The 14,457-nt window shown below is 44.0% G+C and overlaps 1 protein-coding gene across 1 annotated transcript in view; it reads left to right on the top strand.

Moving 5' to 3' along the window:
* The window catches only part of ADAP1 (ArfGAP with dual PH domains 1), a 162,463-nt gene that overhangs the window by 131,200 nt on the left and 16,806 nt on the right, over positions 1-14,457 (top strand). The window contains exons 6-7 of the mRNA XM_036741335.1: positions 5,200-5,346; positions 13,415-13,498. Coding sequence (XP_036597230.1) covers positions 5,200-5,346; positions 13,415-13,498 — 231 coding nt within the window. The remainder of the gene's footprint in view (positions 1-5,199; positions 5,347-13,414; positions 13,499-14,457) is intronic.

The following is a 14,457-nucleotide window of genomic DNA, read 5'->3' on the forward strand; positions in this document are numbered from 1 at the left end:
GCTAACCTGGGCAAGTCACATGACTTCCCTGGGCCTCAGTTTCCTCATCTGTAAAATGGAGGTGTTGGATTTATAATGATCTTCCAACACTAACTCTGTGAGCATTCCATATCCAAGTATGCCTCACGCTGGCGACCAGGCTCATTCATTCACTGTAATAGCAAGTACCCTGGCACACCCAGGATGGCCTGCTAGCACAGGTTCTTTGATCTGCTTTTAAAGGAAAGCAACTTTAAATGGGTCAGCAATCCTACTTTTAATTACATTCACTAGTTTAGGGGAAAGGTCAGCACCCTGAATGTCAGTGAAAATATAAACAGAGAAATTAGACCAACAGACAGGGCTCTGCCTGCCTGAATCAAAGCAATATTGCTATACACTTTACATACAGCACTGAATTGAGAGAGCCTTTACATCTGAAAAGTCGGGGAACTCTGAACATACAGCTACTCAGAGTCTCAACCAGAAAATTAAAAGATCCTTCTCATAAGCGAACCCCCAAAGCAAAACCTCACCTCAGAGTATATCTACACTTTTGGCTAATAGGCTCAGAGCCAGAAGGCATTGCAACTCGTGACTCAGGGGCTAATTAGCTTAGTACCAAAGGGTGTGAAAGCCTTCCTACAAGCCAGCCTCCCCTAAGCAAGCTTCCCTTAATGGGCTCCGTGTGAAGTCTATTAATGGGCAGGGAAGATCTTATTATCCCATTACCATTACACTGACACACTCTCTCACAGTGAGAATTCTCCCTTCTCTTAGGGACCCCATGGGCACATTTGAGATAGCTGATGATGGTCACTGTGGACAAGGGGCAGTTTGGGACAGTGGAAGAAGCTCTGGCTTTGGCATTATGTCGGCCCAAATCCTTTGTTTCTCTCCCTCCTTTAAATCTCTCAACTTCATTTCCTCCTCTATAAACCATGAGGGTTGAGCTAGAAGACTCAGAGACCCCCTCCCCTCAACCTCACTGTTCCCAGGCCCACTTACATTTGTCATTGCGCTCCATGCATTTTATCCAATAGGCTGAATCCATTCTCTAACACATCTGACAAGCTGCCCTCCAGCTGGTGCTTGAATACCTCCAATGAAGGGGAGCTCACCACCTCTAGAGGCAGTCCATCCCACCCTAGGGTAGTTCTCATTGTTAAGGAAACATTTCCTTAACATCAAGGCTAAGGTTGTCTCTTTTTCTAGTTAGACCCATTACTCATAGTTCATACCCTTTGGTAGTCTGTATATCTTTCTTTTTCGGACTCTCCCTTATTGGGTGAAGGATGAGTTCTGCCTTATCTCCTCCGGTCAGAAGGTCACAGAATCTGTCTAAGTGAATGGAGCACTGGCCTTGGAGTCAGGAAGACCTGAGTTCAAATCTTGCCTCAAGCACTAGCCGTGTGACCCTGGGTGAGTCACCTAACCTCTGTCTGCCCCAGTTATCCCAACTATAAATTGGGGGTAATAATGGAACCTACCTCCTGCAGTTGTTTTGAGGATTAAATGAGATAATATTTATAAAGCACTATACAAATATTTGCTAGTTAGCTAGGATCATGTATTGAGAACTGAAAGGAACCTTAGAGGCCGTCAAAGGTTGGCCTCATGGTCATCCCTTTTATTTTACAGATAAGGAAACTGAGGCACTGAGAAGTAAACTCACACAGCTAGTTAGTAGAAAAAGTGAGATTTGAACCCAGTTCTTCCTGACTCCAAGTCCAGGGCACTCCATCCTGGCAATTCTCAGTATGTTTAGATAGGATTGGAGGCATAAAAGGAGAATGGGGGGAACATGTTGGCAATCTGTATTGCTCAGCCAGCCTCAGCTGCCATTCAGCCAGAGGAGGAGAATCACAGAAGCTTCGAGTTGGAAAGGGCCTCCATGGCCGTGTAGCCCAGGCTAAATCCAGAAGAGTTCTCTGCTAGAACATGGAATGCTCCTGACAAGAAGGGCTCAGAGGAATCGGCCAAACCAAGCATTTGGTCAGACTCTGTCTCATGTTCTGCCTCGGCAGGTCTCCAGACGCCTCATGGCAGGGGACTCTTACAGGAAAGGGTGGCTTGGGGGCTTGGGCTTGAGAAGATCCTTTTGCTTAAATAGGTCCCAGAAGGGTCCCCTGTTCGGGATGGCTCCTCCAGGCAGCTGAGGACTCACTGATGATACCATTCCCTACCCCCTTGCCCTCCTTCCCACCTCCTGCCTCAGCCAGAAACTCTAAAGAGCATCATATGGGAAATCCCCAGCAAACTTCCCACAAGGTATTTGAAATCACCTAGTCTATAAAGAAGAAGCAAAATGCTTCCATGAATAAGAGGGCCGGGACTGGAGTCAGAAAGTTATTGTTACTGGTCTTCAGCCATTTTTCAGTTGTCTGACTCTTTGTGACCCTATTTGGGGTTTTCTTGACAGAGATGCTGGAGTGGTTTGCCGTTTCCTTCTCCAGCTCATTTTACAAATGAGGAAACTGAGGCAAACAGGGTAAAGTGACTTGCCCAGGATCACACAGTTAATAAGTATCTGAGGCTGGATTTGAACTCAGTAAGATAATTTTTCCTGACTCCAAGCCCAGCACTCTATCCACTGAACCACCTAGAGTCAGGGAGACCTGAGTTCAAATGCGGCCTCAGACACTAGCTGTATGACCTTGGGTAAATCATTTAACCTCTCTTTGCCTTAATCCACTGGAGAAAGAAATGGCAAACCACTCTAATATCTTTGCCAAGAAAACCACACGGACAGTATGGTCCATGGGGTCACAAAGAGTCAGACACAGCAATAGTCTATAAAGTGCCTGGGAGTCGTCATTAGTTTCAGGGAACACTGTGACTCAAGCAACAAGCATTTATTGAGCACCTGTTGTTTGCTGGAGATGTGAAAACAAAAATTAATCCATCTCTGCCCTCAGGGAGCCTACATTCTGTCAGGGGAAACAACACACATACACGTAAGTATGTAAAAAATAAGTGTAAGATCATTTTGGAGGAGAGGCACTAAGCACTGGGTGGTCTTTGTTTTGTTTTGTTTTATATTTACAAAGTGCTTTACAAATATAATTTCATTTAATCTTCAAATAACCCTGAGAAATAGGTGCTATTATGTCCATTTTACGGAGGAGGAAACTGAGGCAGACAGTGGTTAAGTGGCTTGCCAGGGTTACACAGCTAGTAAGTTAATTGAGGCTGTATTGGATCTCAGGTCTTCCTGACTCCAGGTCCAGAGGTCTAGCCACTGCCAAACCTGGTTGCCTCCTACTGAATGGTCTTTTTAAAGTTTGGTGTTTTTAAATCTTTCCGCAAATTAAGATCAACTTTTATCTTGGGTGCATTCATCTCTGAGCGCCGGCCCTCCCCCACCACCTCAGCAGCTGTCACGTTAATGAACAGCAGAAGTCTGGGGAAGGAGCAGATGCTGAGAACAGCAGAAGAAAGAATAGGTTTCCGTGTTATGGCACGTTCACCTCATGCCTTAGGAGATGAGGCTGCTTGCTTTCTCCTTGACTGGACTCGGAATCAATGCCTGGAGTCAGGTCTTGGCACTTCTGCTTCTTGGGGGTCTGATCAGACTGCTTTGAGTGTCCCCTCATCTTTAAAACGGGGGTAGTAAGGCTCACACAACCTACGTATGTCATGGGATCTTAGCAAGGACAGCAGTGCTTTTGTCAACCCTCCAGTGATATAGAAACATGAGAATTTTTTTTTCATGCAGCAACTTTTTACTTTTATTGAAGCCTACAATATATTAATATTCAACTAGATATAAACATAACCTAAAGGTTTTCTTTATTAAAAATATATTTGATATTTCTTCCCCCAATCATCCCGTCATAAATAACGTACGTATTCTTTTCTTGCCCTCAAATTCACCTTCTGCATCCCAAATAACTTCATATTTACAAAATCTGAGAGCTGAAAGGATCTCAGTGACTGTCTAATCCACAAAATTCTTATCTCTTCCACTTATGGGTTTCCTTACTTTCTTAATTTCCTGCCTCATATTCCTAATATTCTCTTAAACATTTATACTGAAGGGGTTTTTTCCCCTCTACTTCCCTATAACTTGACACTCTTACTTGTAACAAAAAAGTATTGTTGAGTAAAAGGCCAACATGTTGCCTGTGTCTGGCAATACATGCCTCATTCTGCATCCATAGTCCCACACCTCTTGCCAAGAGAATGGTAAATGCGAGCTTTTTCTACAGATTCTGCACCAAATCCTGCCTAAATTCTACATTTACCACTTGCTATAAAGTTGTCAGCCTCGACCCTTCAGGAAATAGAGAACCCTCACCCTCAGGAGGCTGAGGAGATGAACAGGGCCAGGGAGGATGTTGGGTCTGCAGGGATAGGTAGAGGCCAGGAGAAGTCAGGTGTAAGAAAAAGAGCCAGGTGGCTTGTAGTCTTCCTTATCCCCACACTGAGGTTGTGTTTATACAACAAAAAGCCACCAGACTGAGAGCCTGTCTGGCATTTTCAGCCATCAGTACGAGCAAATCAGTTTAACCTCAAGGCCAGCCTGATGGATTATTCTGGAAACGGGCAGAAAAAAAAAAAAAACACCCAAGTGGAAAATGTGCTTCAGTGACCCATGGACTGACAGGAGCTAAGTGACATATCCCTGGGTAGACATGAGAAGGGCTTGCCACCCCATAGACTGAGTTGAACCAGCTACAAGGATTCCAATGACAGCCAGACGCACCACATCTCGACAAGCTGCCGCCTGGGGATATATCGAGCCCAGGGACTTGGCAGCATAACTCAGCACTGGGCAGGAGAACAGACTCCTGGATGAGCAATAACAGGCACCGGGGAGGGAGGCACAAGAGCCCTTTGGCTCAGAGGGGAGCAGACAGCAGGTGTATTCTATTGTCTGGCCATTTCAGTTATTCTTCTCCAGGGCCAAAGGACTTGCCCACAAAGAAGGGTTTTGTTTCACCCTAAGTGACTTGGGGCCTTTTGAGATTGACAACTCACCTTTCTTCTTGGACTTGAAAGAGGCTTCTACATGAAGATGACAATTCAGTTGGAGACAGCATTGCTAGGGTTGGGTAGGGGGTGGAGGGAGTACATTGAAGCATCAGAGAAGGAAGCCATTGGTGGTGAGAGTCACACACTGACCAAGAAACCCTTTTTCAGAAAGCATTGTATCTCTCAGGATAACCCTCTGAGGTGTTTTCCTGACTGCCAACTAGATCTGATTTTGTTTTCTAGGCAAAAGAGCCCAAAGCGATTATGAAGATTGAACATTTAAATGCCACCTTCCAGCCAGCCAAAATTGGGAATCCTCATGGCCTCCAGATCACTTACTTGAAGGATAACAGCACCAGGAATATTTTTGTGTATCATGAAGACGGCAAGGTAAGGGTGGTGAGGAAACCAGCCATCGGGTAGGATCCTCTTTCAGCCTAGCAGACGTAGATGTGGATGAGGACTGCTCCCTGAATCTGAATGACTTGATTTTCGCTTGGGGAAAAAACTCCAACTCACTCTTGTGGTTTAATATTCATCGAAGGAAGGGGAAGCAGATTCTGTTGTAACTTCTCCATTGGGTTTCCCAACCATCAAGGGTAAGACAGATTGCCTCATTCCATAGAGTTCCTCTCCGGCTTGAACCTACATGAACGACATGGCCCAGGAGATGGCAAAGGTGAACTCTTAGGGGGGCAGCTGGCGCTCCTGGGCCAGTTGGGAGGGAAATGGGCTCAGAGATAAGCTGATTTGAATGATGGAAAGAAGAACATTCATAGGGAGGGCAGGGGCTATTTGTGACACGGGGTAACCATGGGTCACACCTTCTATCTACTTCTCTTAAGAATTGACACTTCGGGGGGGCATCTAGGTGGCTCAGTGAGTACAGCACCAGTCCTGGAGTCAGGAGGACCTGAGTTCAAATCCAGCCTCAGCCACTTGACAGACACACTTACTAGCTGTGTGACCTTGGGCAAGTCACTTAACCCCAATTGCCCAGCCTTCCCCCCTCCAAAAAAAAAAAAAGAATTGATACTTCCTAAGAAGTAAAATACATCAGGAAAAAAGATGATGGGGCAAGATCTTTAAAGGCAATAATATGGAAATTAACCAAAGAGATTATTATTACTACTAGCTAGCATTTATCTAGCACTTTATGTTTACACAGCACTTTACAAATATTATTTTACTTGCTCCTCACCACCCTGAGTTGGTGCTATTATTATCCCCATTTTTCAAACAAGGAAGCTGAGGCTGAGAGAGGTGAAGAGAATTGCCCAGGGTCACATAGCTAAGTATCTGAGATTAGATTTGAACTCAGGTCTTCCAGACTCAGGTCTATTGCCCTATGCACTGCACCACTTAGCTGTCTGACTGAAATTAAAAGAGTTCCTCTCTGTTGGCATTAATGCAGAGCCCCCATCACTGTGTGCTCTGAGGGGTGGAGGGAGGGAGGCAAAGAGCAAGAATAAAAGTACAGAGAAGTCCTACTAAAGTGGAAAGAAACTCGAGCTGAGTGCTGGATTATAACTGACTTAGTCAAGTCTTCACCTCTCTGGGCCTCGGTTTCCTCATCTCTAAAATGAAGATGTTGAGCTGGTTATTTGGAAGGTCTCTTCCTAGCCTAACTTTCTTTGATAATGCATAGCAAAAGGAATGGATAGGACTTGTCCCTGGAATGATTTATACCATAATGAGCAAGACATTCCAGTCACATGGAAAAAATGTGAAAATAACTACAAGTACATAACACTTGTAAGCAAGAGTGAGTTAAGTAAATACTTTATATTTATCAATATCTTCTTTTTCTTCTTCATAGCAGCTAGATGGCTCAGTGGATAGAGTGCTGGGTCTGCCATCAGGAAGACCTGAGTTCAAATCCAGCCTCAGACCCTTAGCTGTGTGACCCTGGGCAAGTCACTTAACTTCTCTTTGTCTTAATCTACAGGAGAAGGAAATGGCAAACGATTCCAGTATCTTTGCCAAGAAAACCATGGGCAAGACTCAATGACTGAACAGCAGTCTCTTTCTACATTACCTTCATTTCTAAAAATATCCCTTCCCCACCCCCTGGGCAAACTAACCCTTATAACAAAGACTAAGTAAAGGATGGGTGGGAAGAGAGAAGGAAGGAAGCAGTTTAGCAAGACTAGCCAACACATCCACAGAGTCTGACATTGTATACAACGTTCCACACCCATGGTCTCCCACCTCTGCAAAGAAGAGAAGCAGGCACTTTTTTTCATAAGAGTGAAGGAAATATGCTGCAGACTCCTAGGGACATAACATCTAATTATAATGATAGCTAGCATTTATAAGACACCTCATGGTTTGCAAAACACTTAATAGATGCCATCTCATTTGAGCCTCACAACAAACCAGGGAAGTAGGTAGTATTAATATCCCCCTTTTCTCAGATGGGGAAACTGAGTCTGAGGGAATTGTCCAGGATCACACAGCTAGTCTGAGTTAGGATTTGAATCCAGGTCTTCCTAATTCCAATTCCAGCGTTCTATCCGCCGTGCCTACTGTCTGAAGGGACAGACATCATCCAAGCTGGGTTCCCTTATTGGGATTTCTATTTAGGTCCACTAGGAAAGTGTCACTCTTGTTGAGAGCTGTCACAAAGTAAATCTCTCTGTCTCTGTCTCTTGTTCTCTGTGTGTGTCTCTATCTCTGTCTCTCTGTCTCTCTCTCTCTCTGCCTCTCTCTGTCTCTATCTCTATCTCTCTCTCTGTCTTTGTCTCTGTCTCTGTCTCTGTCTCTCTTTGTCTTTCTCTGCCCTGCCCCCACCTCCGCCCCAGCAGAAGAGTAACATTTCCATGAGATTCTCGAAGCTGATCTGGACCTGCAATTTGATTTCAGCAGAAGACCTCCCAAGGATGGTTGGCAGGAGAGCCTAGCTAGGCCTGGAGTTCCCTGTAGCTCTATGATAACTGAAATTATCCAAGCCCCTTCCTTCAGGGAGGGGTGGAAATTATGTCAGTGGGAGGAACTTCATCCTTGACCCTCTCTGGGCTTCCTGTATTGTATGTACCACATACTAGTCTTCCTGGAAAACATGGCAACTCAAGAAGACACATCAAGTTGGCTTCAGGCCAACTGGATTTTGCCCCTTACCCCCAGGAGTATTTCCCTTTTGTTATTTGATTTGTGCTCGTACAAGATAGGGCAAAGGAATGCTCCCCAACCTTTAGCTTCTAGGCCAAAGAGCTCAGGTCTAAGAAAGACAAAGGGTCTGGTCCCCAACCACCCAGGATCTTCTGCAACTAAAGCAGATTTCCTGCTGATTTCTGCCTCCCTAAGATAATAGGAAAAGCTACAATTCTGGAGATTAGAGCTGGCTGCCTCTTGAGGTAGTGAGCTCCGTGTGATTGGGAGTACTCCATCTGAGACTAGAGAACTTTCTTTTGGGGTGCTATAAAGCAGGATGGTGCTCTTTTTTAAAATAAAATGTAATATTATATTTTTTACATGGTTAAAGTTTCTCCTACCTCTCCTCCCTCACAGAACCATCCCATGTAAAAAACATTTTTTAAAGAAATGAAAAGAAGAAGGGGGGAAAACAACAAAATCGATCTGGCATATCAAAAAGGCCTGAAAATATATGCAATATTCCACACCCATGGACTTTCCCACCTCCAGCAGGGGTTGTGCACCATTTTTTTTTTTTTTGCAGTGGGGAAGGCAGGACAATTGGGGTTAAGTGACTTGCCCAAGGTCACACAGCTAGTACATGTGTCAAGTGTCTGAGGCCGAATATGAACTCAGGTCCTCCTGACTCCAGGGCGAGTGCTCTGCTCACTGCACCACCTAGCTGCCCCTGTTGTGCACCATCTTTGTGGCATGGATCTCTTCGGCAGTCTGGTGAAGCCTGGGGCTAGATGGACCCCTTCTCAGAAGAGTGGCTTTAAATGCATAAAGTAAAATACAAAAGAAACTTAATTATATGGAAATAAAATTATCAAACTATTAAAAAAAATTCATGGACCCCTCCCCCCAAAATCTGTTTAAAGACGCCTTGGCCCCCAGGGTTAAGAACCTGTACCTGTGACATAGAAGAGAGTTCTTGAATGAGATGTTGAGAAGCACTGAACTAGACCTCTAAGGGCCCTTCCAGGGGCCTCCAAATCCCTCCTTTTACAAATGTGGAAACTGAGGACCAGAAGGCATGTGGCATACTTGAGACCACACAGTTGGTTAATTGCAGAGCCAGCCAGGATAAGAATCCACATCTCCTAATCTAATGCCATAATATATGTGAAACACTTTGTAGACCTTTAAGTACTAGATAAATGTTATCTAATTAATTATTAATTATCTCCTCATTCTGGCACTAGGCTCCACTGCACACCATCCGGCTTCCCTCCAGACCCCCCACAAATACCTAATTCTGCGTGCCAGTTACAGCCTCTCCTGCATGGCTGGAAGTAACCCTGCAGTGTGGGTGGAAGCTCTCAGCTGCTACAAAATGGATTTTATAAATAAACTCCCTCCCCTCCCCCTCCCCCACCTAGGCAACCCAGAGATTGCATAAACAATTGAAATAAAGATGATCGTAAAAATAGGCTAATTGAGAGAGAGGGGGAGAAAGAAAAGAAGAGAGGAAGGAAGGAAAGAAGGAAGAAAGGAAGGGAAGAAGAAGGGAGAAAGGAAGGAGGAAAGAAAGGAAAGGAGGAAGGAAGAAGGGAGGAAAGAAAGAAAAAAGGAAGGAAAGAGAAGAAGGGAGGAAGGAGAAGCCTGAAAGGGCTTTAAAGGAGGAGCCATTTCTCTTAAATAATTAGCAGGACTGTGAAGCAGCTGAGGCTGGGCTCATTGGCATAGAGCCCACCAGAGCAGGTTAACAAAGGATAGTCGCATTTTGGGGGTGCTCCTGAGAATAGGGTAAGCCAGCAACCTCTCCTTGGCTCCCTTTCTAACTGCCTTCCTTGTGTCCCTTGGCTCCCCTCTACAATGGGCCACCCTTGGCCTCATCGGCTCCTGACCCCTGCTCGGCTTGCCCTCAAATGTCAATGGCCATTTCTCCCATGGACATTACCAATCTGCTTCTTCTAAGAGTTGGCCATTGCTGAATAACCACACCCAGTCTTTGCCAGAACATCCAGGTATGAACATTTTGCCAGATTGTAATTTCTAGTCTTCAGAAATTATACTGGGGGCTCAGCTAGGTGGCAGTGAATGTAGCACCAGCCCTGGAGTCAGGAGGACCTGAGTTCAAATCCAGACTCAGACTTTGACACATACTAGCTGTGTGACCTTGGGCAAGTCCTTAACCCTGATTGCCTTACCTCCCCCCTCCAAAAAAAAAGAAAAAGAAATGGGATGGGGGGAGCTTTCCAGATTTCCCATGGAAACCCTCATGAGATACTATAGCCATGGTGCTTCATTGGGAATCTTTCTCCATAGTTCTATATAAGGTGATATCCGTGAGACTGACTAGATCTCTGCTCTGGCTCTTTATTCAGTAATGATAGTCCTAAGAATCAATGACATTTATTTCAAACTTCAATATTTACAAATCACTTTGTTTTCATTATCTCACTTCATCTTTGTAACATCTCTATGAGCTTAAGGGGAGGGAAGGCAACAAGCATTTATTAAGCACCTACTGTTTGCCAAATGTGCTAAAGTGGGTGTTTTACAAATATTATCTCATTTGATAATAAAAGTATCAGATAGCATTGTCCCCATGTTACGTAGACGCAGAATAGTTCTCCCACAGCTAGCAAGTGACAGAACTGGCGTTCCAACCCAGGTTGACTGACTCCAAACCCAGTGCTATTTCTTCTACCCTAAGGTTGCCTCTGATATACTGTGTCAGACCCTCAGTTCACTCTGAAATTTTTACACAGAGGCTTCCCAGCATCACAAATACATCATCTCATGTGATCTTTGCAAGAACAGAGAGGTAGGTATTATAGGTCTTATTAGCTTCCTTTTAGAAATGAGGAAACTGAGTCCAGTTGACCTGCCCCAGGTCACAGGGTTAGTAACTAACAGAGGTGGGTTCATTCGAAGCTAGCCTACTTTGCGCTGCACTTTCCAGGAAGTAAAAAGTAGGGCCAGACGGTTTTGTTACTGCCTTCTAAGATTTGTTGTTCAGCTGTTTTTCCAGTTGTGTCTTTGTGTGCCTATTTTCAGTTTTTTTTGGCAGAGATACTGGAGTGGTTTACCACTTCCTTCTGCAGTCCATTTTACAGATGAGGAAACTAAGGCACACAGGGTTAAGCGACTTGCCCAGGGTCACACAACTAGAAAGTGTCTGAGGTCAGATTTGAACTCAGGAAGAAGAGTCTTTCTTACTGCAGGCCTGGCACTCTGTGCACTATGGTGCCACCTGGCGGCCACATATATGTATATGTTTCATTATAAAGTGTGTAGCAAGAGTTTACAATTCCCTATACAAGCCTCCTTCGTGTTCTTCTTGGCACATTGAAATATTTGTTTGTTGATGATTATGTTCATAATAAAAAGGAAAATTTAATTTTAAAAAAGAGAGTAAGATTTCTACCCAGGTCCCCTGACTCCGGATTCAGGGCTCTTTCTAAAAACAAAAAGAACTACCCAGAACCAAAAATGGTCTTTGCCCCAAATAGTTTTTATAACTTATTTAGAGCTATTGTCGAGGCAGCTAGATGGCACAGTGAACAGAGCACCGTCCTGGACCTGGAATCAGGAAGACCTGAGTTCAAATCCTTCCTCAGACACTTACTAGCTTTGTGACCCTGGACAAGTCACTTAACTTCTATTGGCCCCAGTTTCCTCATTTGTAGAAATGGTAATGACAGTAATAGCACCTGTTTCCCAGGGTTGTTGTGAAGATCAAATGAGATGATATTTGTAAAGTGCTTTGGAAAGCTTCAAGCTCTATATGTTATGTGGTCATTTTCAGTCATGCCCGACTCTTTGTGATCTCATTTTGTGGTTTTCTTGGCAAAGATACTGGAGTGCTTTGGCATTTCCTTCTCCATCTCGTTTTACAAATGAGGAAACTGAGGCAAACGAGTTTAAGTGACTCTCTCAGGGTCACACAAGTGTCTGGGGTCACATTTGAACTCAGGTCTTCCTGTCTCCAGGCCTGGCACTCTAGCCACTGCATGTGCCCCCTGGCTGCCCCCAAACTCTATATAAATGCTAGCTATTATTGTTATCATAAGGGATAGTGGTAGTGACTAGACCTGAGATTTCATTGGGATATGGAACTCCCAAATGAGGAAACCCTCCACCAGTGCAGGATGGCACCCATCTCTCCAACTCACTGTCTTAGAGACTTGCCTAGAACACTGAAAGTTGAAAGGACCTGCCCAGAGATCAGTATGTGTTAGAGGTAAGACTCGAAGCCAGATCTTCTCGGCTTTGAAACCAGCCACTACTATGCCATGCTGCCTTTTTTAATAGTAATGGCTGGTATTTATGTCGCTCTTTAATATTTACAAAGTTAATATGCTATCTCACTTGATCCTTACAACAACCCTGAAAGGTAGATATTCTTTAATAGCCTCATTTTACAAGTGAGGAAAGCAAAGCATCGAATGATTAAGTGACTTGCCCAGGGTCACTTAGCTCGCAAGTATCTAAGACAGAATTTGAATTCAGGTCTTCCTAGCTCCAAGCCCAGCACAGCCACCTAGCTGCCTCTGTTACTGTAAACAACTAGAAAGTGACCAAATAGGGCACTGTGTGATATGAGCAGCTAGGTTGCCCAATGGTTAGAGTACTGGGCTTGGCATGAGTTCAAATCTGGCCTCAGACACTTCCTAGCTGTGTGACACTGGGTGAGTCATTTTACCCTGTTTGCCTCAGTTGCCTCATCTGTAAAATGAGCTGGAGAAGGAAATGACAAATCACTCCAGGAGCTTTGCCAAGAAAACCCCAAAATGAGACCACAAAGAGTCGGACATGACTGAAAACGACTAGGTGACAACAACAAATGTTATGAGAGGCTCTGATGGTCTGGAGTTAGTCCCAGGAGTATTCATGGAAGACGGGGGGACCTCAGAAGAGTACCTGGGTGGAGGTGGGGAAGGAGGGAAAGCATTATGGAAATATCCTTGATAGGAGTCACTTGAAAATAATGCATTTTGCTGATGTGCCATGCTCCACAAACGTTCAGGATAATAGGGGATGATTTCAGAGACTTCAGTTCATCAGACTCCTTTATAGGAAAATTACCCCAAAGGACTGCAATCAGCTCCTCTTTAGAGACAAAGCCTCTTGGAAAATGTCTTTGAGGAAGGGAAGTGAAGCCAGCATTCAGCCCCTGGGAGTGGAGTTACCTTCCCAGTTTGGAGGATTTCACTTATTAGTTCCCAGTAAACATTCTCTCGTTTGACTGACGCCTTCTTCTCTGTCCACAGTTCTGACCAGTCCCATGGATGGAAGTAGCAAATCTAGTTTCTCAACAGCAATCTCCTGACAATGTTTGTTTCATGACCCTGATTTCTTTTCTTCTCCTCAGGAAATTGTGGATTGGTTCAATGCCATCCGGGCAGCCCGATTTCATTACTTACAAGTGGCATTTCCTGGGGCCAGCGATATTGATGTGAGTTGATTCATATTTTACTGAAGTAACGCCTTAGTTTCTCTAGTGGGTGATGTGGTGCTACCATTCTCCAACTGAGGCAAACAAGGTTAAGTGATTTGTCCAGGGTCACACAGCTAGTAAAGTGTCTGAGGGCAAATTTGAACTCAGGCCCCACCATCTATCCACTGTGCCACCTAGCTGCCTCAGTTCTCACATTGGCACTATCCCCTTTTTAATCATCTTCTCCCCTCCCCCCCAACTCCAGCTGCCAAAAAGTCATGTAAACCTTGGGAAAATTGTGTCCTTCCTCAGTAGCTAGCTAGTTCAGGCACTGCTAAAGTGGATGAATTGAAAGATAGCCTTCCTTGACCAAAGAATTGGTTCCATCTTGTCAATGCGTATAAATGGCAATAGTCTTTTTTTAAAGTTTCATCAATAACTTAATATGGAACATCATTCCAAACAATTAAACTTGCTTAATGACTATTGACTCTTAAGTTAATTCCATCCCACTTTCACTTCCTCCCTCCACAGCCCTGTCAGAATTCTGTCTGTTCATCCTCAATTCCTCTTTTTCTTTGATCACGTAAATATTCCCTTCTTCTAGTTCTGCTTTCTTTACATTGCATCATTTTGTAAAGGTCTTTCCAGATTCCTTTGAATGCCCTCATCTTAATTGCATTATAATATTCCATTATGTTAAAGTACCATGGTTTATTTAACCATTCCCCTGTTGGTGGACACTAATTTTTTCCAGTTTCTTTCAATCATACATGAGGGTGCTATGAAAATCTTTGAACAGATAGTTCCTTAAAAGAAAAAAAAAAACTTTTCACAGCATATACCCAACAGTGGAATTATTTTGTAATAGGCTATTTTTGTAACTTTTACTACATACTGCCAAATTACTCTTTAAAATTGTTTTAAAGTATTATTTATTTTTAACATTCTTTTCTTTTTAAATTTTGCATTCCAAA

The sequence above is a fragment of the Trichosurus vulpecula genome, chromosome 1 (genome assembly GCF_011100635.1).
Source record: "Trichosurus vulpecula isolate mTriVul1 chromosome 1, mTriVul1.pri, whole genome shotgun sequence".
NCBI lineage: Eukaryota > Metazoa > Chordata > Mammalia > Diprotodontia > Phalangeridae > Trichosurus > Trichosurus vulpecula.